Genomic DNA, 27,629 nt, shown 5'->3' with positions numbered 1-27,629 from the left:
ATATTTTTAAGTACGTAATTACCCCTAGATGATGCCTTGAAGCCCGAACCCAACTGAAAGCGTCCACCATTGGTAGAGGGCTATACACGTTTCACTCTAGAATCAATCGACCTTTCGAACTACAACACATACAGTCATGCTGTCTGGTACACTGGAATAAACCTCCGAAGATGCCATTGATCATGAAAATTCTCATTCCTGATACCGTTGACAAATATTGGGCCTGTTAGCCGTGCCCACCGTGCCCCAGTTCATCCAAAAACGTATCCCTGATGCTTTGGATAGCAACTTGGTCTCTCATCCAATCTTTAATCTTCCCCCAATCTCGGCACTTTTTGAAAACAGAAAAGTCTATGCGAAGCGCATCAGAGGTATCGCCTGGCGCAGGTTCCATTACAAAGTACGGCGTCACATCAGCTTGGCACATCATATCCAAGCGAAGAACTTCGATACAGTGATCTAGACATGTTAGAATTTTTCCCGTTCATTACGTCGATAGAATACGGTGGAGCTGGTGGTAAAAGTCTTACCAAGGTGGTTGCGGCGCACTTCTTTGGTGACGCGGAGAATTTCAGGCAATCGCTCGGATTTCCTATACTCCTCTTCAAAGGACGCTTGCCGAAGAAGGTTCTGTAATATTTCATGAGTCTCAAGCTCAATAATTCGGCCAATCTATGTCTCGGTGTCATCGTACAAGGCAATGCAGCTGGTGGTAACCCCAAGACTGGGCTGCGATCCCTCCACCAAATTTCGGGTCTGTGTGATGCCATGGCTCAGAGCTCGACTTGTTCAGAAGGTGAATCTTATCAGAGGCAACATTGAATGCGTTCCCGTCCGCAATCTCCTCCCAGCGGGCGTCAATCTCGGGTGTTGGTGTTCCACGAAAAGGCGACGGTTGCATAAACTCACCCTGGAGCGTCTCATCATGATATTCGACGGCTTCCAGGGCGGGTGCTGTGCATTTGTGATCAAGAGTCAGCGATGAACATGTGGTATCAAGACGCCGCTGTCCTGGCTCAGCTCGAGTGTAGCCCAAACTTACAGTACGGAAACATCTTCCGTGTACATGCAACTTCTGATGGCTCGCCATACCAACTGAGGATGAGTAACGTCAAGGAGCCCACCAGCATGACCGACTGAAGAACCCAGCCCCAGATCAAGCGCTGTGTGCAGCTCTTGTCCTTCTGATCTGTCTTTGATTTTAAGGCTCTATCGAGTTTCTCGCTCTGTAGAAGGCCCTCCTCAGTTTCTTCCAGCTCGGAAGCCTCAGGTCTGCGCCTCCCATACCACATTTTGGATCCACTAAATCGAAGATGACTTGAATGTAGAGCAAACGCAGCTCAGGAGGCCTGCTTATGTACCGCTGCTCAGTTCAATTGCTTAGTGATACCTGACATCAATCGGATCATGTGATAGGGAGTTTGGCGTGGCTTCCAAGAAGATACGATGTGTTTCTAGCTACTCCGCGGGATTCGGCATGATGCAGCTCGAAGCTGCTAGAAATTTGGTGCTACCGTGTAAGCAAGTGCAAAGTGTCTGGCTGCATTGATGGCCCAGCTACGAGTCAACTAGCTCGTAAGCCACCGCGGTCGACGACGCAGTAACTGTAAGCTTGCATTGCCCAGTCCTCTCACTCATTAACGACCAAGGCTGTGAAGCGCGAATGAGAACTAGCATAATACTAGGGTAGCATACCGGGACAGGGGGGTCTCAGGATCCCATTAATGCTCTCTGTCCACATCAGTGTCCTACCCCGCGGGGGGGCTTGGAGGCCGTGGCAGGACTAAACGACAAGCCTGGGAGGGTTGAACATGATATTTCACATCAATGAGAAAAGCATCAATTCTACTTATCGCTTCCTCGAGTCGGCATTATCATCACCGATGACTGGAATTAACAGGCCCTTTTATAGTTCAACTGGTTCTAGTTGACTATCACGCAACCGGATTTGGGGCCAACACGGTCTCATCGATACAATCTTCACAGTCTAGTATTTGACTCATTCTTCCTCTCCGTGATTCATTGATAAGGGGGAAAACATTCATCCAGAGAAATACAACGCTCGTCGAAGGAGACCGAGTTTCCTTCATCCCCATATGGAATTGCAATGAGTGTGAAGGTAATAGGTGCAAATGCAACGCAACGCAAGAAGGCTAGTAACTAAAAGATTCCCATCACAGCTTACTCTATTGCTTACTCAACAGCAGGTGTCTCCTCCGCAACGACCTCGACGGAAGGCTCATTCTCATCCTGGTCATCACCATACCAAGACCATATGAAAGAGCCGATAGGCTTGCGAGCCTATGCGTATGTGTCAGCGATCAACCTTAACGCGACGATCAGAAGACCTCACCTTGAGCATAGTGGACCTTTTCACATTCATGCTCTCTTCAGCGGACTCGGCAGAAGGATGAGTCTCCTCCTGGTCGTCGCCATACCAGGACCAGATGAATGAGCCGATGGGAGCACGACGTTGGACAGCAGTAGACAACATAGTACTAGGAGCGGCCACAGCCAACATGGTCAAGTTCACCGCTGCCACCACGCAATTCGAGAGCTTCATCTTTGCTAGACCATTATTAGTAAGGAATGCCCAAAACGAATTACCGGGAAATGAAAACGACTACCAAGAGAAAATGGGTGGCATCAAAGTTGTAGGCGTTTGGTTCCGTTAAACTCCCCTGAATGGAGGAGGGAGAAGGAATCGGTATTGATTCAGAAGGGTAGTAGTTATAATGCTAGGCTGGCTCTTTTTATTAACACAGAATACCATCTGCAACCCCCCTCCCCCACAGAGAGGACATCACGCGACAAAGCCCATGTAGTGTTTCGGGGTACGGTTGAATCCAGCTTCCCCCCATATCGAGTCCCATGATGCTTGATTACTGTAAGATGCAGAGAATGAGAAAAGAAAACATGCGTAGTAAGAAGGCATGCGCATATGCCTCCTTAGAGCGTCCGCACGTTGACCAGCATACCCCCAGTTGAAGAGCTTAGGGTCCGATAGGCATCCCTATTACCGATGCTGTTTCTTTTTTCTTTTTTTTTTCCTTCAACCACTCAAGTATTTTCCTTCCCTCCGCTTTCTCTCTCCACTTCATGGCAATTTTCTCTCTTTTCACATACTTCTTCTGCTGATACTTGTTAGATTTGAAACAACAACAAGCCTCACCAGCGACATAATGGCTCCTCGACCCAACGATTGCGGTTACGGGAAGGTCTCTACTTCTGAAGACATTACGACCGACGATGAAAGAGGCACATTCCTTGGGGTGCAGAGACACACTTTAGTCTCTTCGCTTCCCCGGGAAACCCAGAGCATTGCGATCATCTTGGTTGCTTTCTTGGGTCTTTTGAACCTCTCGCTTGTGATTTTCATTGGACACCAATACTCACAGCGGGGGGTATCGAACCCAGTTTTCCCTCAGTCAATCTACTGTGAGTGCTTCGTTGAATTATATCTTACTACAGACTCAAGACGGGTTCATTCACAGAGATGGCAGTCTCGGCTTATGGGCTTCAAACGCGGTTATGGAGCTTTAATTAACATTGAAACACTCCAGTACCCATTCAAGAGGCGCTCCGCTACAAGGAGGTGCTGTTCACCAGCGGTTTTGGTGACGAAAGAACAAAGTACATGGGCAACTCCACTGCCGCAGACCAAGCCTGGTACGAGCTCTACCCCAGGACGGTAGTGCGTATTCCGAAGTCCTCGGCAGACCAACTGGTAAATAAGACGCTTCCGATTGCTGGTAACGAGGATTATTTCCCTGTTCTCATCAGCGTTTTCCACGAGCTGCATTGTCTAGATTCCATCCGCCATCTCTACTATGGACATGTTGAGGGATTTTCCGAGGACCCAATAATCAACAAGGCGATCCTCGCGCCGGGCCACATCGACCACTGTTTTGACTCGCTGCGACAGACCATCATGTGCAACGCCGATATCTCTCCTGTTCCTTATCAGTGGGTGGAGTCTAGGGGGAAGGCAATGGGATCCCTGGGTGTTCCGCACACCTGCAGAGGTAAGGCAAATGCTCTTGATCCCGTGGTATGTGTAGCTGACCTGGTGCGAGATTACGACGCGCTTCTAGAATGGGCAATGCGACCCGAGCATGATATTGGTGACTGGGATGAGTCTATCAAGCCCAGCACCATTCCCTGAACGGTACCATGGGCAGTTGAGTTGCATATATAATAATACACCACAATGACATAAGGCTCCATTTTGGGCATATTTCCCAAATTTCCTTCTTAGTCATAGTATTTGGAACCCAAGGACAAGCAACAGAAAGATAAGCATCACAGTACTTTTGAGAGAAATGCAGGTGACACCTCTAGAACATTGACAGCAAGTAGGCTGAGATCGGTGCAGTCGGTTGTGATACCAATTGCACATTCACCAATCATGCTCCGTGATGGATGGCATGTTTGCATGGGGGTTGCAATGCTTGAAATCGTTCATGCCATTGATTACTATCGCCTGCTGCAAGTGTCGTAAGCACTAACTGCCTTACCAAGAGCTGAAGAGTGATATCAGCAATCCTTACCTTGAGAAATCGATTCGGCCCCCTTCTCACAGTATTTCTTGAGTCTGGGCAGTCTGGGTTCCGCACGGCTCGAAGAGTGAAGAATTGATGTCAAAGCTGCGTCTTCAATCCAGTCACTTCGTCTTCAGTCAAAATTGTTCTTGTCTCGTCTCTTCTGTACGGTTCTGTCCACCTATAAGGAATGTGGCATTTCTTTTCCTATTCCCGACTACACTCCAAGGAAGAATCTCGAGAACCCCTCTGCGAACAGGGTCATCCTCCTGGTCTCTTGAAACAAAGGAATCGTATTTTACGCCAGAGGTCAATTTTCCAACACTTCGAGCTCATGTTCAGTGTAGCTGGCGCTCTATTCGCTCTGATCACTCTCATCATTATTGGATAGTGGATCATGAAAAGCAATCACGAGACGGTCTACAGCTGTGGTACGACACCAGAAGAAGCAGTGAAAAGGGACTGCCAATTTGACATGCTGTCTTTTGCTTGGGTCCCCAAGCCGTGTTTCGACGCTGAGTTGAGCAGCATGAACAATGCTTATGAGGACTTCGAATTCTTCTACCACCGGGAGAAGCCTGACAGGATTCCTGTAGAGGAGTTGAAAAAGGGCATCAACAAGCACGTATACACGTCTGGACGATATCACCGAACCCATTGCACGTACGCCTGGAAGATATTGCAACGGGCGGTGCTACATGGATTCCATCTAAGCGACAACAAGACGATGAACCCATCGCATTATGACCATTGCTCGTACTACTTGATCGATGTCGATCATAGCTACCGGGCGCGATTTACGATGGAATATCTGCATTGTCAGAAGATGCCGACTAGTCGTGGATCCCCATTTTGGTGAATAATGCAGGTAAATTGAATTGCAGATGGAGGCGAGGATTGGGTTGAATGGTTTGTTTGGGCGTCGGATTCAGGGTGGTGTGATGGGGGAGGGCGTCTACTCCGTAGTTAGGCATGGGCTTACCTTCCAACTGACAGAGAATAATTGCAGAAACCTTGTTTGCTATTTGTTACTTGTCCTGAAATTCAAATCCGGACCAGAGGTTTTCCATGCTCCATGGAGATGCCATGCTCCAAGCTCTAGCCACGTCCTTCGCCGAGGTCGGGTGCCATCTTTGCCTAAACTCCACCCACATGCCCTAGCCATCGCGGTCATAATCCAGACTGACCTCATCAATTCGACGGTACTGCTCGGGCCCATGCTTCCGGCTAGCAAGACGGACCACGATTGTAACCTGTGCATATTCCGTATGCAAGCTTATAATCACGGGGCGAAATCCCACCCCGCCTCCATTCCCTCCCTGTTAGTACAATGCAGCCTCGCAAATCTGTAGCTTTGCGCGGGCCGCTCCTCGGCCGTTTTCCCTTCGAGCCCTTTCCAAGTTGCCTAGGCCGCTTCCCGGCTCTTTTGAGACGCTTTTCAGTCCTTGAATGCTCATCCTAGACTCGCTGCACCATCTCACCACACTTCGGTTGTTCCTCTCACTAGGACTTATAGGGGATTGGGCTTGACATGCGATTTCAGCATGCAGTTACCTCTATATGTCTTTGGAAAGGGGAGCCAAGATGGAAAGGCATCTGTCATCCGCAGCATACTTCCTACTTTGACGACGCTCCTTCTTGTTCTTGAATCTATACTCATTTTTCAGCTCGGGTCCATGCTTTCAGTGGGTGCCAGCGTACCTGTCCCAGAAAACATGGGTTTAATAGAAAGACGATGGGAACGAGATACTGCATATATGTCTTTGGATCACAAATACGATCATTTGTGGAATGAGACAAAGCAATCAGCCCTCGTATTTGACGACCAAAGAAGTGTCGTCCAGATAACAATGTGAGCTCAATACGCTGATGTTTTCGGGTACACACTTTGTGCTGACCTCGCCTCAGGTTTCATCAGCTTTTATTGCCTTGCATCATTACGGAAGGCCTTGCAAGAAGCCAGGCATGGAAAGGACATTGGAATAGACCATAGATCTGACACACACTGGCCGCATTGTATGCATTTTTTGAGAGAGGTGTTTCAATCCCGGTGAATCCTGAATTACGTATTTCTTTCTGACCATCAGCAGGCTGTTCTTTGCACTGCAGATGGGACGCTTGAGCGTCCCGGTTACTACCCCAACGGTACCGGACGGACTTTAATCAATGGATATGGAGATACACGGTACTGTCGGTCATCAGAAGAACTTTATCGTTTCAGAGAGTCCAACCGTCTTTACGAGAGTGACGGGATCTTAGCCCTTTAATCTTAGGCAGATCGAAGGACTTAATCGCAATCATGATTGGTCGCTAATGTTGGCTAGAAACTTGAAAATACTAAATTGAAAACATGATGGGCTTTGTATGTGCGGCCAAATAAAGACGTATTCGGACTACGCTGATTATCCCATAGCAAGAAAAGAATGTATGAGAGTCTGATCTATAAATCTATTTCCACCAATCCTTCTCCTAAACACCTTCAATCCGATTAATTTGAACACGTATATCAGCTGCGGAAACACTAAACTTGCAACATAGCCATCACACATATTGTCACGATGATGGTTTACTAATCACACTTCTTTGACTCTGAAACAGCGGTCACCAGCGGTTACCTTGCTCGATCTCTATTCTCAAACAGCCGCGTTCAAGCCACACACCAGAAGCTTAGTAGTTGGGTGGAAGACTACTAGCGAATCCCTTCTGTGGTATATTTTTTGTTTTTCTTTTACTTTGAAAAAAAATTCATTCGTCCTTATATCTTCTTCTCCTTGACAGTGGTTCAATGACCAAGTTCAGATACCACCCCTTTCTAAGGCATACCATCTACCTCCTGGTCTTCATCATCCAGGATACCCAGTCGATGACGAGAATGATACGAAATACCGGTTAGAATTCTCAAAAATCCCGGAGTGAATATTATTCTACTATTTACCCGTGGGACTCTGATAGATATATATAAACTTGTTAACTTTCTGCGATCCAGCCATGTCTCTACCCCTCATACTATTATCAACCCCGTAGTCCAACCCATCGCGGTGCGCCAAATCGCCCATCTCATCAAACCATCAGAACAACCACATCAACCAAACACAAACATCACTGTGAAATCTTTTATTGATATCTATGCTATTCATACCATAACTCTCATGTCCTATCATGCCTCATAAACTTCTCTCATCGCCATCACCCCACTTCCAGCCCCGTACCAGAAGACATCACCACAATTTAGTAGTGGCACTGGCCGTGCACATCGCGAGCAATCGAGGAGCCGTTGATGGTCAACTATCACGTGTTAGCCGATTTCATTCACTTCAACCTATCATTGTTTCAAGAAAGGGAGAAGGGAGACTCACCGTCCAAGCAGCATGCTTCTTACACCAAATCGCCGTCAAATCCTCGGGACAATCGGTACGGTTCCCTGGCCCGAATCCAGTAGGGAAAGCAGTTTGGCCTATTCCAAAGCAAACTCATTAGCCACCACACACCACCCTAAACCTGAAAAGTACGAAACAGGGTACAGGGTAAGAACATACATTCACCAGCAACGAGCTCACCCAAATCCCAAGAACCGCCACCATCGCCGTCAAAAGCACTGGTCACTTGAGCGACGACATCATCGCCTGCCTCGGAGATATAGTCGTGGTTTTCGCAGCAGAGGGGGATGCCATCGCTGTAGTCGAGGACTTGGCTGACGGGGTCGTCGGTGGCGGTGGCGGTGGTGGGTTGGGCCGTCACGGCGGCGGCGAGGAAGAGGATGGTGGGTAGGAGGAATTTCATTTTTTCTCTCTTCTTTTTCTTTGTTTTTCCTTGAGTTGTGATGAGGAATGAGTGGTTGGAGTAGAGGGGGATGGTGTACTGGGGATGGAGGGGGTATTTATGTTCTTTGGATAGGGGATGGCTGGAACGGCTGGGTTTAGGATCGAGCTCGGCTGCAATAGCTGAGAGCTTAAGTTGTCTCCCTGTCCCTCACTTCAATACTTCAAACTAAGAGTTGTGATTCGGTGGTGGTGAGGAGAGTTTAGACAGCCGAGGCAGCCCTTGCATGGCTTAACGGTGGTTCTGGGGTTGGCGGAGATACCGAGTACAGAAGATAGTAATGGACTACTCCGTACGGAGTGATAGCACTAGTACTGTGAGTACTCAGTAAACAGGGATGATTGTCACTGTCGCCAATGCTTTGGCTTCAAACTCAATTGGCATTGTTGGGTCGCAGGCAGGGTTGAAACAAGGGCAGCGAGACATTCCAACCTTGCCGAGGCGCGCTGAGACATCCGGCGGTGAGGTCAAGGCAGCAACAATCCAGTGACAACTGACACAGACATTCGATTGATGTCTTGCTACTTGGCCGATTGAGAGATGTCAATTGGCCTGATTGACTTTGATGATGGTACAGCCAGCAATTCAGGTCTGTCCGTATTGACCCGGTTAAACAGGGTATGGATGATGCAGGGTAGAAGCTAGAGCAAGGTCCCTTGGCTGGCTGCGCTGATCAGGATCTGCATGCAGGCAGCTAGCCAACAGGATATCATACGGCAAGGAAAGCCAGTCGGGCCATCGCAAAAGATTCGCTGGTGTCCCGGATGGCATGAAATATTTTGTCCGGACGATGTCCGTCGATCGTGGCATTTGGCAACCCTAATCAAACTTTCTGGCCCTCCACAATCACCGGCACCACGTCCACCATCTCTCCATCCCCGCGGTCGGGGTCAAATTCATCCCAGTAGTCCTTGGGCTCTTTCCATTTGGTCGTCTTTTCCATGCCAGCGGGAGGCCAAATCCAGCATCCCAGATAATACACGCCAAAGGCAATCAACAGGCCCACTGGATAGGCGACGAAATAGAACCGCTGGATCCCCAATGGCGCCTTCACCCCCATCTGGTGAAGGAACCCGTAGAAATTCGGCGCCACTGCTATCAGATATGCCCCGAATCCGCGGAGATTAAACCCATAAAAGAAATGGTACATGCCGTCGGAACGGGCGGTGTACAGCGCCGGGATGTTGAGCCATCCGCGCCGGATCAAATAGTAGTCACAGAGTAGGATTCCGGCGATGGCGGAGAGGAAGATCTGGTACGAAGAGAGGAAGGTGATGAACACGGAGGCGGTGGCGAGGAGATACCAGGGGCAGATGGCGTAGGAGAGAACTGGCATGTCAGTAGCGGATCAGATAAGCGACATACATGACTCACTGGCACAGATGAAGAAGCCTCGCTTGACGGTGATGTAGCGGGGCAGCAGGGCGGCAATGTCATTTCCAGCACTTTCTGATTAGTATCTCTCAATCGCAGGCGTGGATGACGTACGGGATAGAATTCTCAAAGATGGCGGAGAAGACGGTCGAGTACACAAATGCAAGCGATATAAAAGCACAAGCAGCCCGGTTTCCCGGGGTGTACCTCTCCCCTTCCATCAACTTGTCGAGGAAGGTCAGGGGATTCCAGACCAACTAGAATACTTAGCATCTGGTTTCACAGGGATACATCGCAGCATACCTCCCCGAAAATACTTCGGCTACATGCTGCAATGACATTTCCAATGACAGCCACGAGCAACCCCGAAAGCGGGAAGCTGATGATCTGTCCCAGGATGGCGTCGCTCGGCTTTCGGGTGTACCGCTGAAGGTCGGCGGCATTGGAGATGAAGGTGCCACAGCTGGCCAGCCCCAGGAACAGAAATCTGCAGATCAACCAGCTCTTCGCTGTTCCATGCACCTCCGAGGGGGCGCGGAGCGCGGATGGGCTTCCCCCCGCCAGGGTGACCACCCACGCCAGCATGGCGAACGCGCCGCCGTAGTAGACCACCACTTTGATGTAGATGAGCTTTTTCATCTTGGGGACGGGAACAACGAGAAATGCGCAATTGATGAGCCTGAACCGTCAGTAGTCAGAACTGAAACGGAGGTATGTGTGGGTATGTGTACCAATAAACCAGGAAACAAATCATCTGCGCTGTATTCAAGGAGGACTTCGAGCCCATTCGATCGGGAATCCGCGCAATAGACGGGAAAATGGCATGCAGAAACACACTACCCCATTAGGAACGACACCGCAGAACATCGGAACACTCACTATAAACACTGCGCCCCCTGTGTGACGTTGACTCCGTTCCAGACGATGCTCATGGCGGCCCGGTTGAAGGTGGGCCAGAAGGCACCCCAGGGCCCGAAGCTGGAGCGACACAAAACCGGGAAGGGGATACGATACATGGCTCCCGCCCGGCCATTGAGAGCCATCAAGCAGCCCGCCAGCAGCTGGCCGGAAAAGGAGCAGGCGATGGCCTCCCACATGGTCAAGCCCATGGCCACGCCGGTGCTGGAGGCGTACAGATTGCTCACGTTGGCCGTGGCCGAGAACCAGAAGAAGATGTAGGTGAGCTGCGTCCAGGTCCGCTGTCGCGAGGGAGTAGGCCGGATGGAATCGTTATCGAGAACCTCCACAGGGCGCCGGGCGCCATCCTGATCAACGCTCTTGACGAGCAACCGGTCATGGAGGCTTTCCCAGGTCATCATGATCTTGATGCTCTCAGCGACGCTCGCTCTATCTAGACTGTGGGACCACTTCGAGCGGCGATGGGCCCGGCCGCCTTTTAATCTTGCCTCGATTCTGGGTGGCATGTCCCCCGATAGGTTATCTCTTGGCCGTCACTTTCTGCCTGGGCAAGCTTGGCATGAGGCCTGCTATCAGTCACCCTCTGATACTGTCCGATACGCCCTTCGGCTCGGGCCAATCATGCCGGCGGATGGTTATCGGGGGCACCCCACCTTTCCAGCTGCTGGGCGGGGATCGCCGTGGAGACGATGGCGGAGACAGAGTACTTATGATGCTTGCTACTTGAGATAGGAACCCCCCGCCAGCTCCCGTCCACAGGACAATTGCTGTTATGGCTGACCAGTACACCCACGTCGAGCTGTTGACGTTGCACGGTCCCGAGTACCGTCGCGTCTCGACCGCTCCGCCTCGCCTGCCCCGCGACGACGAAATCCCCATCCTCGATCTCGCTGGTATCGACGGCGATGACGAGGTCCGCCTCGCATTGGCGGCCAAGGTTCGGGCAGCGGCCCAAAACACCGGCTTCTTCTACATCAAGAACCACGGCATTCCTCAAGAGCTGATCGACAGCGCCCTCACTCAAGCTAAAGCCTTCTTCCACCAGCCCGAGGAGGAGAAAGAGAAGGTGTCCAACTTCAAGCTGAAAAACATGGACGGATATCACGCGATGGGAACCACCCAAGTCAACCAAACCGAAACCAAAGGTTAGTCCGCCGATTTAGCCAGGGGTTCAAGCAGGTTAACTTCCGAGCAGACCGCAAAGAAACCTTCTCCCTCCGCTACAATGCCCGCAACGACCCAACCGTGGATCCGTCCGAATACCCTGCCGATGTCTGGGACGACTCGCCCATGTGGGCCGGTACCGCCCACCTCCCCAACTTTCGCGAAACCACCATCGCCTTCTGGCAAGCCCGCTTAGCCTTGGCCAGGAAGATGGTCCGCATCTTCGCCTTGGCCCTCGACCTTCCCGAGACCTACTTTGACGACGTCGTCACTCACCCCGGGGCCGACGGCCTCTACGTCCACTATCCCCCGACACCGGAGTCAGAACTGGACAAGGAAGACGTGGACGTTGGAATTGGGTCACATACGGACATCCAGTGCATCACGCTGCTGTGGCAGGATATGTCAGGGGGGCTGCAGGTCCTGTCGTCGTCGGATGAATGGTTAGATGCACGTCCCATTCCGGGCACCCTGGTCGTCAACATTGGGGACTTCCTGCAGCGGCTATCGAATAACCGGTTCCGGTCGACGGTCCACAAAGTCTACAACCGCCAGAAGACGTCCCGGTATTCCATGCCGTTCTTCTTGGGGTTCAACCCGGAGTCGGTGTGCAAGGTCGTGCCGACGTGCGTAGATGAGGAACACCCAGCTTTATATGAGCCCATCTCCTGTGGACAAGTAAGAATTTCTTCCGATGGCTAGAGATGGCTGCTGACATTTGTAGTGGCATCGCAATCGCCTCGCGCTTGCACAGGGGACCACTGTTGCGACGTGACCTACAGGTCACCTCGGGAATGAATTGGAACGGTCCCTGGATCTGACAAAGACCTCTTAAAGTCGAGATTTTCTGTTTGGGACAGCATTGGCGAGATAAACAAGGTGACAAGTTGGCACTAACCACTCCTTACAGCTGGGATTTACCTAGACGTAGTAGAACAATGTGAGAGGCACTGGATAAATAAAAAACATTATCTCAACACCTCCCTGTTAGAATGCTTAATTGCTGGAACCAATCGGCGACGCAGATACCAAACCAGACTTCGGACCGGGCTTCCTATGTTGCTTTGATCAAGAACCAGTGAAGTAGACCCGAAAAACTGCGGGGTTCCGAACGTCGCATTTTTGATCTGCATCCCTGCCTGCCGAGGTTCACGGGAGCTCCAAAAGCGGGGAGTGGCACCACCACCATCACCATTATATCGTGTCCCTCCTGCTGCCCTCACCACAACACCCACCATCACCCTCCTCCTCCTCCTCATCATCACCACATACCCACCATGCAAGCCGTCATCTTCAAGGGCCCTCTCGAAGTGGCGCTCGAGGAGCGTCCCATTCCCCAAATCCTAGATCCCACCGACGTGCTCATCAAAGTTCGCTACACGGCACTATGTGGGAGGTACATCTTCATATTCCTTCCCCTCTTCACAAAGCCACACCTGACGACTAACACACCTGCTACGAAAACAGTGAACTTCACGTCTTCCGCGGCCACCAACCCTCTCCCACCGGCTTCATTATGGGCCACGAATTCACCGGCGAAATCATCGCCACGGGCCCCGCAGTCCAACACTTCCAGACCGGCGACCTAGTCGTCTCCCCCTTCACTGTCAGCTGCGGGACTTGCTTCTACTGCACACGGGGATGTTCCTCTCGATGCGCGAAATGCCAACTCTACGGGTCTGCGGTGCTGGATGGCGGACAGGCGGATTACGTGCGGGTGCCGTTGGCGGATTCGACGCTTGTCAAGGCACCAGAGAGCATCGATGAGAAGAAATTGGTTCTGATGGCGGATATCTTCCCCACGGGCTATTTCGCAGCGAGGAATGCGTTTAAGGGGATGGATGAAGAGGAGGTGAAGGAGAGTGTAGTGGTGTTGTTTGGGTGTGGGCCAGTGGGGATCTGCGCGTTGATTAGTGCGTTGGAGTATCGGGCGAGGAAGGTTATTGCGGTAGATAGTGTGAAAGAGAGGTTGGAGTTGGCGGGGAGGCTGGGGGCCGAGCCGTGGAATTTCCAGACGCAGGGGGGCGAGTTGAGGGAGCGAGTGAAGGAGCTGACGGATGGGAGGGGGGCGGATGTGGCGATTGAGGTGGTGGGACATAGTAGTGCGTTGGGAATGGCGTTTGAGATGTTGAGGCCGTGGGGAAGGATCTCGAGTGTGGGCGTGCATAATGGGGAGATTCCATGGACGGGGAATCAGGCGTATGGCAAGAATTTGCAGGTGCAGATGGGACGGTGTCCGGTTCGGAGTGAGTGATCCTTGTTCTGGAGGAAGAGGTGGTGCTGATGACTTTAGGTATTTTCGAGGATGCGTTGAAGATGTTGGCAAAGAAGCAGGATATTCTCGAGTAAGTGGTGCTGATGGATGAGACGGGGATGGGTTGCTAACGAGTGCAGTTTCATGGTGACGGATGTACGGCCCTTGTCGCAGGCCATTCAAGCGTGAGTAGATCCCTCAGAAGTGGAATTATGCTAAGTGTCCTAGGTATGACGACTTCAACCATATGCGGTCCCAGAAGATCATCTTTGAAGGGGGCAAGTGATGGTGAGGTAGACGTTGCACTGGCAGTTTTGGAGCCATGTTGAAGCTTACTCGAACTTCACGCCTTCTTTGATTGCAATAAATCTAACAGACCGCTTTAAAGTCTCCTGAACTCCCAGTAATCCGTGATCTACCAAATATGCCCTCTCCTTGCTAGTCTCGCGACGCTTCTTAAAAGCCGTTATGGGAGTCATTCCTGCCTGAGAGTCTATCGATGTTGCATCGACTACAGCGATACATATCAGGCTTACCCTCAAATGCTCGAAGTAACATGCTGTTGTTTCGCAGCACGTTTTCTGACACGATGACGCCCAGGTCAACGTGGAGCACATGAATACCCGGTTATGAGAAGCTTTGGGCTTGCGCGGACCGCAGCATGGAGTTCCTTCAGCCTCGTATAAGCAGCACTGCTACTGGATGATAATCAGGAATAGTGAGTTCCGGACTTTCTCCGCTGGTCCACACATTGTTATGGGTAATGGTAATGGAACCGTCGGAGATAGCGGAGACTAGAAGTGAAATGACTTCATCTCAGGTCGCCACGGCTTCATGCTGACCATGGAATGCCCGTCTTTGGGCAAGACACGGCATTCGTAATGGGCATCTAACATGGCACTATACTCACAGTATGCAAAATGGGGAATCAATTATTATCTACCACTACTCAGAAGGTTTGTACCATTTTTGTTTGGACTTGGCCGACCAAATTTTCGTCTCGAACGCTTGTCCCGGCTCCGCTACAAACGGTGATGTGAACCCGTTTAATGTACCGGCATAGCTGGGGCTAACCCGGTTGCTGCCCGCCGTGGAGGGCGGATCCGACCCGGCTGATTCGGTCGCAGTTCGCACGCGAGCCATATCAAAACTTGCACTCCGGTCGCGTAGACTCGGGGCAGACCCTTTGGATGACGTGGGTCGGGATTGGCTTAAACCAGGCACCAAGCAGCGAGGATGGAGCTGCCGGTCCTGCATGAATGATGACGTATCGCTGTGGGCTACAGTGTCTGTGAGTGAACTAGTGTCGGCGTTAGATCGGGTGTCCGCAATCGATCCGTTCTCTGCAAATGATCCACTGTCGGCATTGGATCGTGTCTCGGGTATTGACCGAGTGTCTGGGAGGGAGGGGGTGTCGTTGGATGGGGTGTCCACATAAGATCCGGAGTCGGGGATGGACCGAGTGTCGGCACTGGAGCGGGTATCCGCATTGGATCGGGTGTCTGACATGGACGCGCTGTCGGTATTTGCTCCAGACTCTGTGGGGGGCGTCGCATCCTTGTTCGAGGTATCCTGCGCAAACTCCTGGCCCTCGCGAATATAGCACCTCGAAATCAGGTCGTTTTGGATGGTCAAGATTTTGTTTAGCGACCGTATCAGAGCGAACTTGAATGGGACCGACATTTCAGGATGCACGGATATCGTTTCGTACGCAAGCTCTTTGACATACCCCAGGCAGGTGTTCATGTGCATGTACTCGATCTTTAATGGATGCATCAGGATTTTGCCTGTGTGCATCTTCCTACATATCACATTAGTACGTCTGCAGCGCTTCATGCGAGCAATGCACTGAAAATTACTTACCCTACTTTATCCAGATACTCCCAATACTCAATCTGGCTGGGGTCGGAAAACAACCGAGTCAAATACCATTTCCAAAAGATCTTCCTCCGCTGCACATGCGGGCCGTCGAGGGTGAACAAATCCTCGACGTGGGCCTCTGATTCGGTGCTTCGTGTACGCAATGCGCGGGCTGTGATGTCAAAGTCAAGCATTTTCGCATACAGGCGATGGGTGAGGTCGGGAAGGGCAGCCTTGAGGAATTTGGTGCCTTTGTTGAAGACGATGAGATCATCTGGAGTGGTCAGCAAATGACTTCGCTGACACGGATCCAAGCATACCGTCTGTGAAGTCGAGGAATGCCCGCAAAAATTCCATCCGTTTGCCAAAATCCGTGTATAGTTCCTTCCGCGTGACACGCCTGATGTCATCCTGTACAGGAGACAGCGGATCCATTGTGATCAGATTAGATATGAAGTCGATCTATTGAATTATATGATTATAGGATGTGTTATGGACTTCAATGGTATGGTGGGCATTAGCAGATGGGTTGGCCTGTCGCCACACTCTAAGTCCGAATGGTGTTGGAAGCAATGTGTTGACCTGCTCTGCCCCGGAGTCCTTATATTTTAGCCGGCCCAGTGACCCCTGGAAGGATTTTGGGCCAGCACGCGACTCCCATTGCACCAAACCGATGGGGACCCGACTGCGGCTGACGGGCGGTGCGATTGGTGCAGCTGCTGGAGATTTCCAAACCGTGCCGTCATACAGGCTTTAAGCCTTTGACAGCGCGATCCACCACCTTACCCGCCGGCATGGAACTCCGCGGCACAATTCGCTACGACCAGGGTAGGAAGGGAGGGCTGACACACCACAGCTGTTCCCGACGCGATTCACTGGGGCACCCACGGTGGGCTGAGATGGAGCCGATGAAGTCTGGTATATTAAATCACGAATTGCGCCCCCACCGGGGGGGGTTCCACGGCTGCTGGCCAGACTCCAGTGTTCAGCTACGCCAACCCGATCCCTGGAAAGGGCCAGGACATGAGAGGGACCGTTTCCTTCGGGTGGGGCCGCTAACGATCCCATCGCGTAGGAATCAATCTGTCGGAGGAGTCGGATATCCCGCGCGAGTCATGATTTGCTGTCGCCTCCGTTTGGGATCGGGCCCGGTCTGTGCTGGATTGTCAATGGCACGAACTGTCAGTCAGCTCTTGGCATTCAGGATTGGCTCTGAGGAGGACGGGAAGACGGATGCGAACCTTGATTCAGCTGACGCGCAACATCGCCATGGTCCCATGGGTATCTGGCATGCGGCATCGGACGGGGTCCGTCCGGACGAGAGGATGTCGATGCAGGATGCTGATCATCATCGCCTGGCGCAGCGCCAGGCAGACTGGCAAAGGCCGAGTTCGTTCGATGCAGGGGTGAGGCTAGATGGGCAGTGGGATAGGCAGAGGAAGGGCGACAGGATCATGCCATATCGATGGTTCAACTTTCTCTCCTCCCCAGCAACTCAGCAAGCGGCCGTCGTGATCCCACTAGGCCGAACCGGGTAAGCCTCGGGGGAAGCGGGCGGCCGAGAGACTGCATGACTAATCCTCGATTGCGCCGGCTCGGCTGTTGGCCAATCTCAGGCTGCCGGTGCCAGGGAAGCATTTTCCACCACTGCCAGTGGTGTCCAGCGACCATCTTCCACGGGCGCCAGGTTTCAACCCGGTGGAGGAGTATTTAATCTGCCGGGCATGCCGAGCATGACTGGAGGCTACACTGGATCATGGACGGCTCCGCCACGTCCGGTGCAGTTTAATTTCCACTTTGCAGGCGGGGCTCTCCAACACTAACCGGACTAAGGCATCGCACTGGTGACCAGCAATAAGACATTCATTTGCAGGACCGTCCCAGGTCATTGGGCAGTGATGGCTGCTAATACTTAGATCCTGGAGGCCCAACTGCGCCGGCCAAGCTGGCACCTTACTACGGAGTACTAACTACTATCTAGATACTTCCTGACCCCTGACTAGTCCTTCCCGAGCAGGTGCCAGATGGCTCCCCGAGCTCATCCGCTATCCGACCGCGGCTGCCCGGTTCACATCGTATCCATGGATCAACTCATCGACTCGCCCTGATTCGGGTCCCCTCTAACCGGTCAATTGATTCTTCTACCAACCCTCAGCCAGCATGTCATGGTGCCCACCCCCTCATTGGTGGTGATGACACGTGACGGCGAGCCTCGGCTCCATGCGCAAAATGCGGGGATCTCCTGCAACCACGCCGATCGCCATCCCCAACGTTGAACGCGCTGCCTCTCAGCCCGCCCCCTCTTCAATCTTCTGACCTCCCACCACAGCAACACACCTGCATCAACATACCATGTCGAACGTCTCTCCCAACCCCATTCCCTTCGCGGAGCCGCCCTATCTATGCGGTCTCCCATCGCCATACTACTCCCCCGGCCATCATCGATTCCAGAAAGCGTGTCGCGCGTTCCTCTGGGAGCATCTACTCAGCCATGCGATGGATTACGAGAAGGCCGGCGAGGTCCCTGAACACGTCTTTGAAACCTTCTGCAAGCACAACATGTTGATCCCCAACATGGGCGCTCCGTTGCCGGTGGACTGGCTGAAGCGCTTGGGGATCCACGACATTCTGGGCGTCAAGGTGGAGGATTGGGACTATATGTACTCGGGGATCTACTTTGACGAGGTAATATGCTTGGATCCATGGTCGTGCGTCGCTGACAGTTGCAGCTGGCACGCTCCGGTTTGGCTGGCCCTGGGGCGTCACTCAATGCCGGCTTCACCTTTGCGATCCCGCCCATTCTAAAATACGGCAGCCCGGAACTGAAGGAACGCTTCCTCCCCGCCCTTTTGACCGGTCACAAGCGCTGCTGTATCGCCATCACTGAACCCGAGGCGGGCAGCGATGTCGCCAGCATCACTACAACGGCCACGAAAACGCCAGACGGACAGTATTACCTGGTCAATGGTGCTAAAAAGTGGATCACCAACGGGATCTGGTCGGATTACGCGACCATGGCCGTCCGCACCGGCGGCCCAGGCGCCTCTGGTCTCTCCGTCCTGTTGGTCCCGTTGAAAGGCCACGCCGGGGTCAGCATGCGTCGGCTGAAGGTCACCGGGCAACTCACTGGCGGAACCACCTACATCGAGCTGGACGATGTGAAGGTGCCCGCGGGCAATCTGGTCGGCCGCGAAGGCGATGGCATGCGGATGATCATGACCAATTTCAACCACGAACGACTCTCCATCGCGGTTGGAGTCACACGACAAGCCCGCGTGGCCCTATCGAGTGCCTTCCAGTATTGTCTCAAGCGGGAGGCCTTTGGCAAGACGCTCATGGACCAACCGGTTGTGCGGCATCGACTGGCCAAGGCTGGTGCTGAACTTGAGACGATGTGGGCATTTGTGGAGCAGCTGCTTTACCAATTATGCCATTTACCCAAGGAAGAGGCGGATCTGAAGCTGGGGGGGATCACGGCACTCGCCAAGGCCAAGGCGGCGATGGTGTTGAACGAATGCGCGCAGTGCGCTGTCTTGTTGTTTGGCGGAGCTGGGTTCACCCGCAGCGGACAGGGCGAGCAGGTCGAAGCGATCCTCCGGGAGGTGCCTGGTGCCCGGATTCCCGGTGGGAGTGAGGATGTTTTGCTGGATCTCGCTGTGCGGCAGTTGGTGAAAATTTACCAAAAGGGAGAGAAGCAGCGGAAGTCGAAGATATAGACGTTCAGTCGTGATGTCACATCCAGTGATGACGTGTACATTAATATTGGCCAATATGACATAATTATTTCAATAACCCTGTGTCCCTTGCGTTGCAAGATCTGGGTTCAATGCTTATCGGGTGTCCAGCCCGGCCCATGTCCGTGATCGACACGAGCGTAAAAGTCTCGGCTCGACGCCAGGTAAGCTTCTCCAGTCTTCGCGGGCCGTCAGACTCACCGACCGGCAGTTGATAGCAGCAAGCAACTGATAGCGCCCGTGCTGTCCGACTACCAATCGCAGCCAGGCACGTCCATGACTCGTTACGAAGCAACTTATCATCGGCCGATACGACATCCTTATCAGCAACCAAGAATGGGGCGCGACTTAAATGACGGTCCTTGCCATAGATATCTGGTCCGCATCAAGCCCAGCGCTCACCAAGGCACCATGGGTCTCAAGCAGCGGCTCCAAGTTAAGCACGGAGACCTCGTGTCTGGCGTGGACTCCAATGCAGACCTGGATCCGATTCCGCGGGACTCGCCCAGGAGGACCTGGGGATGGGTCAGTTTGACCGGGTTCTGGATCTCGGAGGCCTTCTCGATCAGCATGTATCAGGGTAAGTTCCCTACCCTGGGAGGGAGTGCATGCTAAGTGAGCAGTCACGTCTACATCAGTGTCGAAAGGATTGAATGCAGGTCTGGCGATCGCCGCGGTGGTCGTCGGCCACATGCTCGTATACATTCCCGTCGCCTTGGATGGGTTGGTTACTTCCCGAAAATACTCTCTCCTTCACTGACCCGGTCAGATACATCGGCTCAATCTACGGCATCAACTTTCCCATCCTGACCCGTGCCAGCTACGGCATGCGAGGCAGCTACTTTGCCGTCCTCAGTAAGCCTCTTATCCCCTTAACATCTAACCCAGCTAACTATCGCAGTTCGCGGCCTCGTCGCCATCATCTGGTTCGGGACCCAAACCTACCAGACGGGCGAATGCATCTCCTCCATGATCAGCGCCATCTGGCCCTCTTTTGAGCACCTTCCGAACCACCTCCCTGCCTCAGGCCCCATCACCTCCTCTGAACTTCTCTGCTTCTTCCTCGCCATCATCGCCCAACTCCCGCTCCTCTACCTCAACATTCCCCAACTACGGTACCTCTTTCTCGTAAAAATGGCGATCATGCCGATTTTCGGTCTTGCTCTTTTCATCTGGGCCGTCGCAACCGCCCACGGCTTTGGGCCTGTCTTTTCCAAACCTAGCCACATCACCGACGGCACTCCAGTCGCTGTGGTATTCCTACAATGCGTGACCAGCGCCATCGGCCCCAAAGCCACCCTCGCCCTCAACATGCCCGACTTTACCCGCTACGCGCACTCTCCCCGACAAATTTTCTGGACGCAAGCCCTCGGCCTTATCATACTAGTGTCCCTCTGCGGCGTCCTAGGGGCAACCGTCACCTCCGCCAGCGAAATCATCTACGGCGTCCAAACCTGGAATCCACTGCAAGTGGCCGCCCTCTGGGACAACCGTGCCGCGCAGTTCTTCGCCGCATTCTGCTGGTCTCTGGCCGCCATCGGGACCAACCTCTCCGCGAACAGCGTATCCTTCTCCAACGACCTCTCCCTCTGGTTTCCCCGCTACATCAACGCCAGACGAGGCGCCTACGTCTGCGCCGTACTAAGCATCCTCAGCTGTCCCTGGTACATCCAAGCCGAGTGAGCATCCCCATCCCATCCCCAAACCCCAACTCTAACCAGGTCAACCCAGCGCAACATCCTTCTCCTCCTTCCTCGGTGGCTACTCCCTCTTCCTCGGTTCCCTCGCCGGCATCATCATAACCGACTACTGGCTCATCCGAGCCCGAAACCTCCGCGTCCGATCCCTCTACGATCCCTCTCCAAACGGCACGCACTTTTTCACCCGGGGATTCAATCTCCGGGCGTTCATGGCGTTCATCTGCGGCATCGCACCGAATCTCCCCGGGTTGGCACATGCGTGTGGACAGACGGGGGTGCCGAGGGGAGCGGTGTATCTGTATTCGATGAGTTGGGTGGTGAGTTTTGTGGTCTCGGGGGGTGTGTATTGGGGGCTTTGTGCGGGGTGGCCGGTGAGGGTTGATGGGGATGAAGTGATTGAGGGGGTGGATGTTAGTCTTGAGGAGAAACAGGAGGAGAAAGATGGGGAGATGGTGGGCGTTCAGGAAGTGGCTGTTTAGGCTGAAACCATGGTAAAGAGTAGAATGTGAATATGATCTGCACAAACAAATGCTCAACGAAGCCCGAACAAAATCACCTAAAACCACCTCAAGGTATAAACCTACTAAAGATAATCCTGCCCCCTCTTCACCCTCGCCACCCGAGAACTCACATACGCCCCCCTCTTCGCCGTCCTAGCACCCATCCTCACCAACGACACCAAATGATGCACGCCCGCCACGACCCCATCAATAACCTGTACATCCGGGCCCGCGACCTTCTCCACCGCCCCCTTCAGCCGAACCATCCCCGCACAACCAAGGGTAATCGTATCCGCGCCCTGGGCGACCAACCTCTCCGCAGCACCACACATCGCCCCCACCACCTCCGCCTCATCTTTACTTTCCAACTCCAATACACCAAGATTACACGCCTCCACGCCCGCACAGAACCCATCCATCCCGGCATGTCGGATCGCGTCGGCGTGGATGATTTTCGATCGCGCGGACGTGACCACCACCCCGAAACGACTCCCCACGGTCCGCGCCGCGAAGAGACTCGCTTCCATGATCCCGATGACCGGGACGGGAAGTTCCTCGCGCAAGGCCCGGATGAGCGGGTGATCGCTGTAGCAGGCCACCAGGAAAGCGTCGTATTGGTCTGCGAGGGGGAGGATGGCGCGGAGGGTGGCAGCGGCGGAGAGGACGCTGTCGAGGATGCCTTCGACGGCGGTGGGGGCGGGGAGGGGGGCCGTGAAGCCGGTGACTTCGACGTCGGGGGGTAGGGTGGGTTTGATGAGGGAGATGCAGTTGGTTGTCATGGAGTGGGTGGAGTTGGGGTTGATGAGGAGGATGCGGATGGTTTTGTTGGAGGGGGTGGTGATGTGGCCGTTGGCTGATGAGATATTGGGATCGTGGAGCGGTGGCTCGATCACGCCGGTCTGGGAGGTGATGCGGCCGTAGTGCTCGATGCGACGATGACGGGCAAAGTCAAAGGTGCGGGTCTTGCCCGCGCGACAGAGGGTGAGGTCGCAGTCTGCGACGATGATTTCGTCGTCAGTGGTTTTGGTTTCGGCGATGATGCGTCCCTCCGGGTCGATGATGGTCGAGCCGCCGATGAGCGGGTACTCGCCGTCGTCGAGGCCGCAGCGTGCTGCGCTGATGGAGAAGCAGGCGTTGGTGTAGGAGTGGCATTGCATGACCAGTTTGTGATGGAAGAGGGAGAGTTCCTCGGCTTCCTTGGGATCCATGTCGGCCGATTGTCCCCAGAATTGGGGGGCGTAGCCGTTCGTGTTGAATCCACAGGCCACGATCTCAACGCCTTGGAGACCGTACTCGCGCCAGGACTCGGCCCAGCGGCGGTCGTTGCAGATCATCATGCCCAGGATCGGGTCGGGGGTGTCTTCGTCGGAGGGGAGAAGGCCAGGGGCACGGAAGGCCTGGAAGCCGAGGTTGCCCGGTCGGAAGTATCGCTTTTCGAGCTGGTTGACGGCTTTGGGGTCTGCGAGAGGCTCGACGTCACCGGGGAGATGGATCTTGCGGTATTTGGATAGAATGGATCCCGTGGCTGCGTGGTAGTACACGCAGCTGTTGAAGTGCTCGCCGTCATCGGTGGCTTCTGCGAATCCGACTATGATGTCCACGGCCAGATCGCGAGCAGTGTCGAAGAGGGCTTTGGTTCGCGGTGCGGTGGTGATGTCGCCGTGTTCGAACCAGCTTTCCAGTTCCTCTTGGTCGAGGATCAAGTATCGCGGGAAAAAGGTGGTGAATGCGATTTCAGGGAAGAGAACCAGCTTCGCGCCCTGTGCAGCAGCATCCTTGAGCAGGAGGATCATTCGCTCCAGCGTTTTCTCTCGCGCGTCCCATTTGTTGGTGGTGCCCAGTTGGGCAGCGGCGAGTCGGACGGTGCGAGCCATTGTGATGGAGATGTTGTGGAAGAATATGATCTTCCGTCTCTTAATGGCTGTCATTAAAATAGTCGCAGCTTTTGGCCTCTGCGATTCGGATATATTTCCGCCTCTCCTGCTAGCAGCTTGATTAGGAAGGTCGGGGGAGGTCCTATCAGCCAGCTATCAATACATCTTATCGCGTCGGCCGATCCGCCTCGTCGCGAGGATGATAACGATAGCCTTTATTATCAGGAACTGCCTGGGGATAAACCTACAGAGTGAACACTGCAGCCTCATTTATCGCGATGAAAGCTACAACAGGTATCGACTTGATTGTCATCAACGCTACAGTGGTAGGTGTTGTTGATTCGTTGATCGACCATCGCTCACGGTGGTAGGCTACGGCCTCCGATATAGTCCCAAACCAGGACATCGCTATCTCTGGTGGGAAAATCGTCTTACTGGGGCAGAACCTTGCGGCACTTTTCCCCAGTGCGGACACCATCGATGCAGAAGGCGCATATGTCACCCCCGGCGGCGTCGACAGCCATGTGCACTTGCAGCAAGACAACTCTCCGACTGGCGATACCTGGGAGTCGGGGACTCGGTCAGCCATCGCGGGAGGTACGACCACTGTTCTAGCATTCGCGAGTCAGAAACGGACAGATGAGAGTCTGTTCCCAGTGGTTGACGAGTACCACCGAAGGGCCAGTGGCCAGGCGTACTGCGACTACGGCTTCCATCTAATATTGACCAACCCAACACCAACAGTCCTCGACGAGGAGCTGCCTGTCCTGGTGCGCGAGGGTGGCATCAGCTCCGTCAAGCTGTACATGACCTACCAGCCAATGCGGCTGGGAGACCGTGAGATCCTCGATGTCATGGAGACCACGCGACAGCTGGGGATGACGACCATGGTGCACGCAGAGAACCATGAGATGATCCAATGGATGACCGAGAAGCTCGAGGCGCGCCGCCGGACCGAGCCATATGCCCATGCTCTCGCACGTCCCAATATTGCAGAGGATGAGGCAACGTATCGTGTCATTTCTCTGTCCGAACTGGCCGACGTTCCGATCCTGATCGTCCACATGTCCTCGAAGCTGGCTGCAGCCCATGTGCGGGCTGCCCAGACTCGGTTGCTTCCAGTGCATGCGGAAACATGTCCTCATTATCTGTTCTTCACGAGTGAGCGGCTCAAGGGAGATGATTTTGAGGGCGCCAAATGTGTGTGCTCGCCAGCGTTGCGAGAGGATCCGATGGACCTGGAGGCAATGTGGGCGGGTCTTGCGAATTCGACCTTTACGACGGTCTCGAGTGACCACGCGCCATCCAAGTGAGGATCCCTCGATACCTGTGAGCTCTGCTAACTATGGCAGATTTGATCACCCTTTGGGCAAGAAGAAAGGCACATCCAGCTTCACTCAAATTCCCAACGGACTGCCGGGGCTAGAGACACGGCTGCCGACAATGTTCTGCGGGGGTGTTCTCACCGGCCGCATCTCCATTCAGAAGTTTGTCGAACTGACCAGCTCAAACCCGGCCAAGCTATATGGGCTTGGCAGCACCAAGGGGACGATACAGCCCGGCTTCGATGCCGATCTCACGATCTGGTATCCCACCCCAGAACAAGCGACATCTCACGGCAGCACGTCGACCATGACACCGTTCCAGCTGTCGAACAGCATGCTGCATCATGACATCGACTATACGCCGTTCGAGGGGATGGAGTTCACCAACTGGCCTCGCTATACCATTCTTCGCGGCCAGACGGTGTGGAACCGGGACGCAGGAGGCGTGGTCGGCAGCAAAGGCGATGGCGCATTCCTGAAGAGGGGGTCGAGCTCCTTGAGCAGGCCGCGGAATGTGTTTGTCAATGAGTTTAGTCCGTACCTGTAGTTAGTACTTAGACATGTAATGAAGCAGACTGGCATGCGAATTATTGTTGATTGATGTTCAGACATATGAAAGTGTCCCAATCAGAGAAATGGTGTTATGGGCAACCCATGTGATCCACCAAGAAACACACAGAGGGTCAAGTGACCCTGAAGCAAACATCCAATGTAATAGCCAAAAGTATTGACAGTAAATGCAATTCACAAGCAATCGACCCAGGTATATTTCAAGCCACAGCACCTTTATACATAGGAAATAGAAACAGATATCATCACAGTCCTCAACAACCACAACAACAACATTCGGCCGCTTCGACGCAGCACTCGCACCATTCCTCGCAGATGAAGCAGCAGCACATTGTGAGCAGACAGGTGGTCAGACAGCCGCGGTCTTTCGACGGTTCTGGTTGTGGAGGCGCATATTGCATTTGTTGGGGCGGTGGGTACTGGCCCCCAGGAGGAGGGTAACTAGAAGGGTACGTTAGTCGCTGGAATCCATAGTCCGAGGTCTGAGTACGTACTATCCCTGGGGAGGCGGTTGTTGTTGGTAAGACATGGCTCTAGGGAGTCTGGAGTGGAGGACCGATGGGGTCACACCAAATCCCAGAGGCCACCGGAGTTATATAGCCAGGAGGGATCCCGCTCGGGGCGCCCGGCAGGCAGAAGGATTGGGAACAGCTCGACACCCGCCCGATTCAGCCCTGTGGACGGACTTGGGCGGCGCTGGCCGGGCTTGGCCCTGCGGATTTCGCTGGGGGGGCGATCCACTGGCCGGATGGCGATTGGGCCTGCGGTTAGATGAAGCTGAATCACTCGCCGGGGATGCCAGTGTCGAGCACATCGACCCCTGGAGCGGCCCCTCATTGGCAACTGGGGATTGCTGGCACTAAGAATAGCTGGCAGGGTATCACAACGCAGTCAGGTAGGCGCTTCTGCTGTGGCTGTTGCTGGGGAGCTGCTCACGATGCCAAGAGCGCCTGCTCCATCGGGCGGGGAAACGAATGGCTGTTTACTGCCATTGTCATGGCGCCAAGAACCCCGACAGGGATGGAGGACACCCTCTTCACTAAAAGGGTCAGTCGACCAGGACGCCAAGGCATGGAAGCGCCCCTTAAGGCGGGCGGATCCCCACCGGAGTTCCCCAGCACCCAATCATCCCAGACAGGGTCCGGAACGCTGTTGCCTATCATCGGGGGGCTGGTGCCATCCTGTGCATGCTTATTGCATGGATGCACATGGGAAATGAATGTTGTTCTGTGGTGGCCTTGGGGCAGCTGTTGGCGGCTTCGTTGGCAAGCGGCCACAGGGCTGATGTTTCATCTGTGGTCTTTGGGAGAATGTGATCGACGAATACCCTCACCTGGACTGCAGATAGAGCGAACGGGGTTTCACCTGCATTGGCATTAGAATGGATGCGGTTGTGGCTGGAACCAACAGCGCAGGCTGAACAACGGGGGCAGCCTGGGATATGTAGACAAAATAGTCTGCTGACAAACAATAACCCTTGATGGTCTAGTTGGTTATGGCGTCCGGCTGTAATGGTTCATTGTCACCGGAAAATCCCTGGTTCGATTCCGGGTCGAGGGACTTATTTTTGTGCAGCCCATACACATAGGCTGACGCATTTGTTTTTACTGTATTGTTGCTCTGTTCTCCTTTCCTTTTGTTCCTTTCCTGTTGCTTTGCACATGGGGCTCATAATAGAGGGATGGAAGAGGGTCAAAAAAAGGTTCCCCGTGGTATCTCAGGGTGCTGTGTTGGTTGTGTACGCAAGAGACATGCACGATTTTAGCGGGCGGTGCTAATTAATAGCTCAATGCTGGCGAAACCCACAAAGCCGCCAATTGGCAGCTGCTTCAGACACTAAGTACTCCGTACGGAGTACTAGTAGATGGGCACAGACTAAACAAAAACCAAAAAATGGACTCGCCGGGAATCGAACCCGGGACCTCTCCAATGCGAATGGAGCGTCATACCCCTAAACCACAAGCCCATCTTGTTGAAATATCTGTTTTGTTAATCC

At 53.6% G+C, this 27,629-nt stretch overlaps 13 protein-coding genes and 2 non-coding genes across 15 annotated transcripts; 8 read left to right on the top strand and 7 right to left on the bottom strand.

Moving 5' to 3' along the window:
• Nucleotides 1-218: 218 nt before the first annotated feature.
• Nucleotides 219-1,297, bottom strand: BO80DRAFT_426080 (oxidase ustYa family protein). The gene is made up of 4 exons (XM_025719675.1): nt 1,043-1,297; nt 695-954; nt 531-630; nt 219-459 (listed from the first exon to the last, which is right to left on the bottom strand). Exons 1-4 carry the CDS (start codon nt 1,290-1,292, stop codon nt 227-229), a joined length of 843 nt encoding a protein of 280 aa, XP_025574351.1. The 5' UTR covers nt 1,293-1,297; the 3' UTR covers nt 219-226.
• Nucleotides 1,298-2,193: 896 nt separating this feature from the next.
• Nucleotides 2,194-2,563, bottom strand: BO80DRAFT_435698 (uncharacterized protein; the record flags this gene model as incomplete). The annotated part of the gene is made up of 2 exons (XM_025720920.1): nt 2,194-2,301; nt 2,354-2,563. The coding sequence occupies 2 exons, from the start codon at nt 2,561-2,563 to the stop codon at nt 2,194-2,196; spliced, it is 318 nt and encodes a 105-aa protein (XP_025574350.1).
• A 619-nt stretch (nt 2,564-3,182) lies between these two features.
• On the top strand, nt 3,183-4,165 carry BO80DRAFT_446036 (oxidase ustYa family protein; the record flags this gene model as incomplete). The annotated part of the gene is made up of 3 exons (XM_025721531.1): nt 3,183-3,438; nt 3,564-4,025; nt 4,077-4,165. The coding sequence occupies 3 exons, from the start codon at nt 3,183-3,185 to the stop codon at nt 4,163-4,165; spliced, it is 807 nt and encodes a 268-aa protein (XP_025574349.1).
• Nucleotides 4,166-4,938: 773 nt separating this feature from the next.
• BO80DRAFT_446035 (uncharacterized protein) lies at nt 4,939-5,400 on the top strand (the record flags this gene model as incomplete). The annotated part of the gene is made up of 1 exon (XM_025721530.1): nt 4,939-5,400. One exon carries the CDS (start codon nt 4,939-4,941, stop codon nt 5,398-5,400), a length of 462 nt encoding a protein of 153 aa, XP_025574348.1.
• A 2,033-nt stretch (nt 5,401-7,433) lies between these two features.
• BO80DRAFT_502918 (uncharacterized protein) lies at nt 7,434-8,715 on the bottom strand. The gene is made up of 3 exons (XM_025724356.1): nt 8,078-8,715; nt 7,898-7,995; nt 7,434-7,826 (listed from the first exon to the last, which is right to left on the bottom strand). Exons 1-3 carry the CDS (start codon nt 8,319-8,321, stop codon nt 7,770-7,772), a joined length of 399 nt encoding a protein of 132 aa, XP_025574347.1. The 5' UTR covers nt 8,322-8,715; the 3' UTR covers nt 7,434-7,769.
• A 450-nt stretch (nt 8,716-9,165) lies between these two features.
• On the bottom strand, nt 9,166-11,113 carry BO80DRAFT_426078 (nucleobase cation symporter-1 family protein). Its single transcript, XM_025719674.1, has 6 exons — nt 10,614-11,113; nt 10,466-10,570; nt 10,038-10,413; nt 9,849-9,991; nt 9,735-9,805; nt 9,166-9,689 (listed from the first exon to the last, which is right to left on the bottom strand). The coding sequence occupies exons 1-6, from the start codon at nt 11,048-11,050 to the stop codon at nt 9,184-9,186; spliced, it is 1,638 nt and encodes a 545-aa protein (XP_025574346.1). The 5' UTR covers nt 11,051-11,113; the 3' UTR covers nt 9,166-9,183.
• Nucleotides 11,114-11,382: 269 nt separating this feature from the next.
• BO80DRAFT_502915 (isopenicillin N synthase family dioxygenase) lies at nt 11,383-12,768 on the top strand. The gene is made up of 3 exons (XM_025724355.1): nt 11,383-11,797; nt 11,848-12,494; nt 12,541-12,768. The coding sequence occupies exons 1-3, from the start codon at nt 11,425-11,427 to the stop codon at nt 12,589-12,591; spliced, it is 1,071 nt and encodes a 356-aa protein (XP_025574345.1). The 5' UTR covers nt 11,383-11,424; the 3' UTR covers nt 12,592-12,768.
• A 325-nt stretch (nt 12,769-13,093) lies between these two features.
• BO80DRAFT_409268 (alcohol dehydrogenase family protein) lies at nt 13,094-14,407 on the top strand (the record flags this gene model as incomplete). Its single annotated transcript, XM_025717880.1, has 5 exons — nt 13,094-13,212; nt 13,284-14,062; nt 14,110-14,161; nt 14,211-14,255; nt 14,299-14,407. The coding sequence occupies 5 exons, from the start codon at nt 13,094-13,096 to the stop codon at nt 14,354-14,356; spliced, it is 1,053 nt and encodes a 350-aa protein (XP_025574344.1). The 3' UTR covers nt 14,357-14,407.
• A 444-nt stretch (nt 14,408-14,851) lies between these two features.
• Nucleotides 14,852-16,544, bottom strand: BO80DRAFT_112188 (uncharacterized protein). The gene is made up of 3 exons (XM_025713427.1): nt 16,251-16,544; nt 15,934-16,204; nt 14,852-15,871 (listed from the first exon to the last, which is right to left on the bottom strand). Exons 1-3 carry the CDS (start codon nt 16,363-16,365, stop codon nt 15,016-15,018), a joined length of 1,242 nt encoding a protein of 413 aa, XP_025574343.1. The 5' UTR covers nt 16,366-16,544; the 3' UTR covers nt 14,852-15,015.
• A 1,738-nt stretch (nt 16,545-18,282) lies between these two features.
• BO80DRAFT_456132 (acyl-CoA dehydrogenase family protein) lies at nt 18,283-19,646 on the top strand (the record flags this gene model as incomplete). The annotated part of the gene is made up of 2 exons (XM_025722152.1): nt 18,283-18,615; nt 18,660-19,646. 2 exons carry the CDS (start codon nt 18,283-18,285, stop codon nt 19,644-19,646), a joined length of 1,320 nt encoding a protein of 439 aa, XP_025574342.1.
• A 429-nt stretch (nt 19,647-20,075) lies between these two features.
• BO80DRAFT_494437 (nucleobase cation symporter-1 family protein) lies at nt 20,076-21,843 on the top strand (the record flags this gene model as incomplete). Its single annotated transcript, XM_025723874.1, has 6 exons — nt 20,076-20,244; nt 20,288-20,387; nt 20,434-20,519; nt 20,566-21,343; nt 21,396-21,735; nt 21,796-21,843. The coding sequence occupies 6 exons, from the start codon at nt 20,076-20,078 to the stop codon at nt 21,841-21,843; spliced, it is 1,521 nt and encodes a 506-aa protein (XP_025574341.1).
• A 104-nt stretch (nt 21,844-21,947) lies between these two features.
• Nucleotides 21,948-23,738, bottom strand: BO80DRAFT_357953 (carbon-nitrogen hydrolase; the record flags this gene model as incomplete). The annotated part of the gene is made up of 1 exon (XM_025715860.1): nt 21,948-23,738. One exon carries the CDS (start codon nt 23,736-23,738, stop codon nt 21,948-21,950), a length of 1,791 nt encoding a protein of 596 aa, XP_025574340.1.
• A 278-nt stretch (nt 23,739-24,016) lies between these two features.
• On the top strand, nt 24,017-25,610 carry BO80DRAFT_358120 (hydantoinase/dihydropyrimidinase family protein; the record flags this gene model as incomplete). Its single annotated transcript, XM_025715868.1, has 3 exons — nt 24,017-24,064; nt 24,110-25,047; nt 25,091-25,610. 3 exons carry the CDS (start codon nt 24,017-24,019, stop codon nt 25,608-25,610), a joined length of 1,506 nt encoding a protein of 501 aa, XP_025574339.1.
• A 1,497-nt stretch (nt 25,611-27,107) lies between these two features.
• BO80DRAFT_t189 lies at nt 27,108-27,193 on the top strand. Its single transcript has one exon. It is a non-coding gene; the product is annotated as a tRNA-Tyr (tRNA).
• A 334-nt stretch (nt 27,194-27,527) lies between these two features.
• On the bottom strand, nt 27,528-27,599 carry BO80DRAFT_t187. Its single transcript has one exon. It is a non-coding gene; the product is annotated as a tRNA-Ala (tRNA).
• Between the last annotated feature and the right edge of the window lie 30 nt (nt 27,600-27,629).

This window comes from Aspergillus ibericus (genome assembly GCF_003184845.1).
Source record: "Aspergillus ibericus CBS 121593 unplaced genomic scaffold BO80scaffold_25, whole genome shotgun sequence".
Classification (NCBI taxonomy): Eukaryota; Fungi; Ascomycota; class Eurotiomycetes; order Eurotiales; family Aspergillaceae; genus Aspergillus; species Aspergillus ibericus.
The sequence above is the reverse complement of the archived record's forward strand: the minus strand, read 5'-3'. Positions and strand labels throughout refer to the sequence as shown.

What these genes read in the sequence shown, in the direction of transcription:
- BO80DRAFT_426080 (XM_025719675.1), bottom strand. Translation starts at nt 1,292, where the DNA reads ATGTGGTATGGGAGGCGCAGACCTGAGGCTTCCGAGCTGGAAGAAACT. An exon ending in ACCACCAGCTGCATTGCCTT is followed by an intron (nt 631 to 694) that starts GTACGATGACAC and finishes GAAATATTACAG; the next exon opens with AACCTTCTTCGGCAAGCGTC. An exon ending in AGTGCGCCGCAACCACCTTG is followed by an intron (nt 460 to 530) that starts GTAAGACTTTTA and finishes TAACATGTCTAG; the next exon opens with ATCACTGTATCGAAGTTCTT.
- BO80DRAFT_502918 (XM_025724356.1), bottom strand. Translation starts at nt 8,321, where the DNA reads ATGAAATTCCTCCTACCCACCATCCTCTTCCTCGCCGCCGCCGTGACG. An exon ending in TGAGCTCGTTGCTGGTGAAT is followed by an intron (nt 7,996 to 8,077) that starts GTATGTTCTTAC and finishes GCTTTGGAATAG; the next exon opens with GCCAAACTGCTTTCCCTACT. An exon ending in AGAAGCATGCTGCTTGGACG is followed by an intron (nt 7,827 to 7,897) that starts GTGAGTCTCCCT and finishes AACACGTGATAG; the next exon opens with TTGACCATCAACGGCTCCTC.
- BO80DRAFT_426078 (XM_025719674.1), bottom strand. Translation starts at nt 11,050, where the DNA reads ATGACCTGGGAAAGCCTCCATGACCGGTTGCTCGTCAAGAGCGTTGAT. An exon ending in ATTTGTTTCCTGGTTTATTG is followed by an intron (nt 10,414 to 10,465) that starts GTACACATACCC and finishes CTGACGGTTCAG; the next exon opens with GCTCATCAATTGCGCATTTC. An exon ending in ATCTTTGAGAATTCTATCCC is followed by an intron (nt 9,806 to 9,848) that starts GTACGTCATCCA and finishes CTAATCAGAAAG; the next exon opens with TGCTGGAAATGACATTGCCG.
- BO80DRAFT_502915 (XM_025724355.1), top strand. Translation starts at nt 11,425, where the DNA reads ATGGCTGACCAGTACACCCACGTCGAGCTGTTGACGTTGCACGGTCCC. An exon ending in CAACCAAACCGAAACCAAAG is followed by an intron (nt 11,798 to 11,847) that starts GTTAGTCCGCCG and finishes ACTTCCGAGCAG; the next exon opens with ACCGCAAAGAAACCTTCTCC. An exon ending in AGCCCATCTCCTGTGGACAA is followed by an intron (nt 12,495 to 12,540) that starts GTAAGAATTTCT and finishes TGACATTTGTAG; the next exon opens with TGGCATCGCAATCGCCTCGC.
- BO80DRAFT_112188 (XM_025713427.1), bottom strand. Translation starts at nt 16,365, where the DNA reads ATGGATCCGCTGTCTCCTGTACAGGATGACATCAGGCGTGTCACGCGG. An exon ending in ATTCCTCGACTTCACAGACG is followed by an intron (nt 16,205 to 16,250) that starts GTATGCTTGGAT and finishes TGACCACTCCAG; the next exon opens with ATGATCTCATCGTCTTCAAC. An exon ending in GAGTATCTGGATAAAGTAGG is followed by an intron (nt 15,872 to 15,933) that starts GTAAGTAATTTT and finishes TGTGATATGTAG; the next exon opens with GAAGATGCACACAGGCAAAA.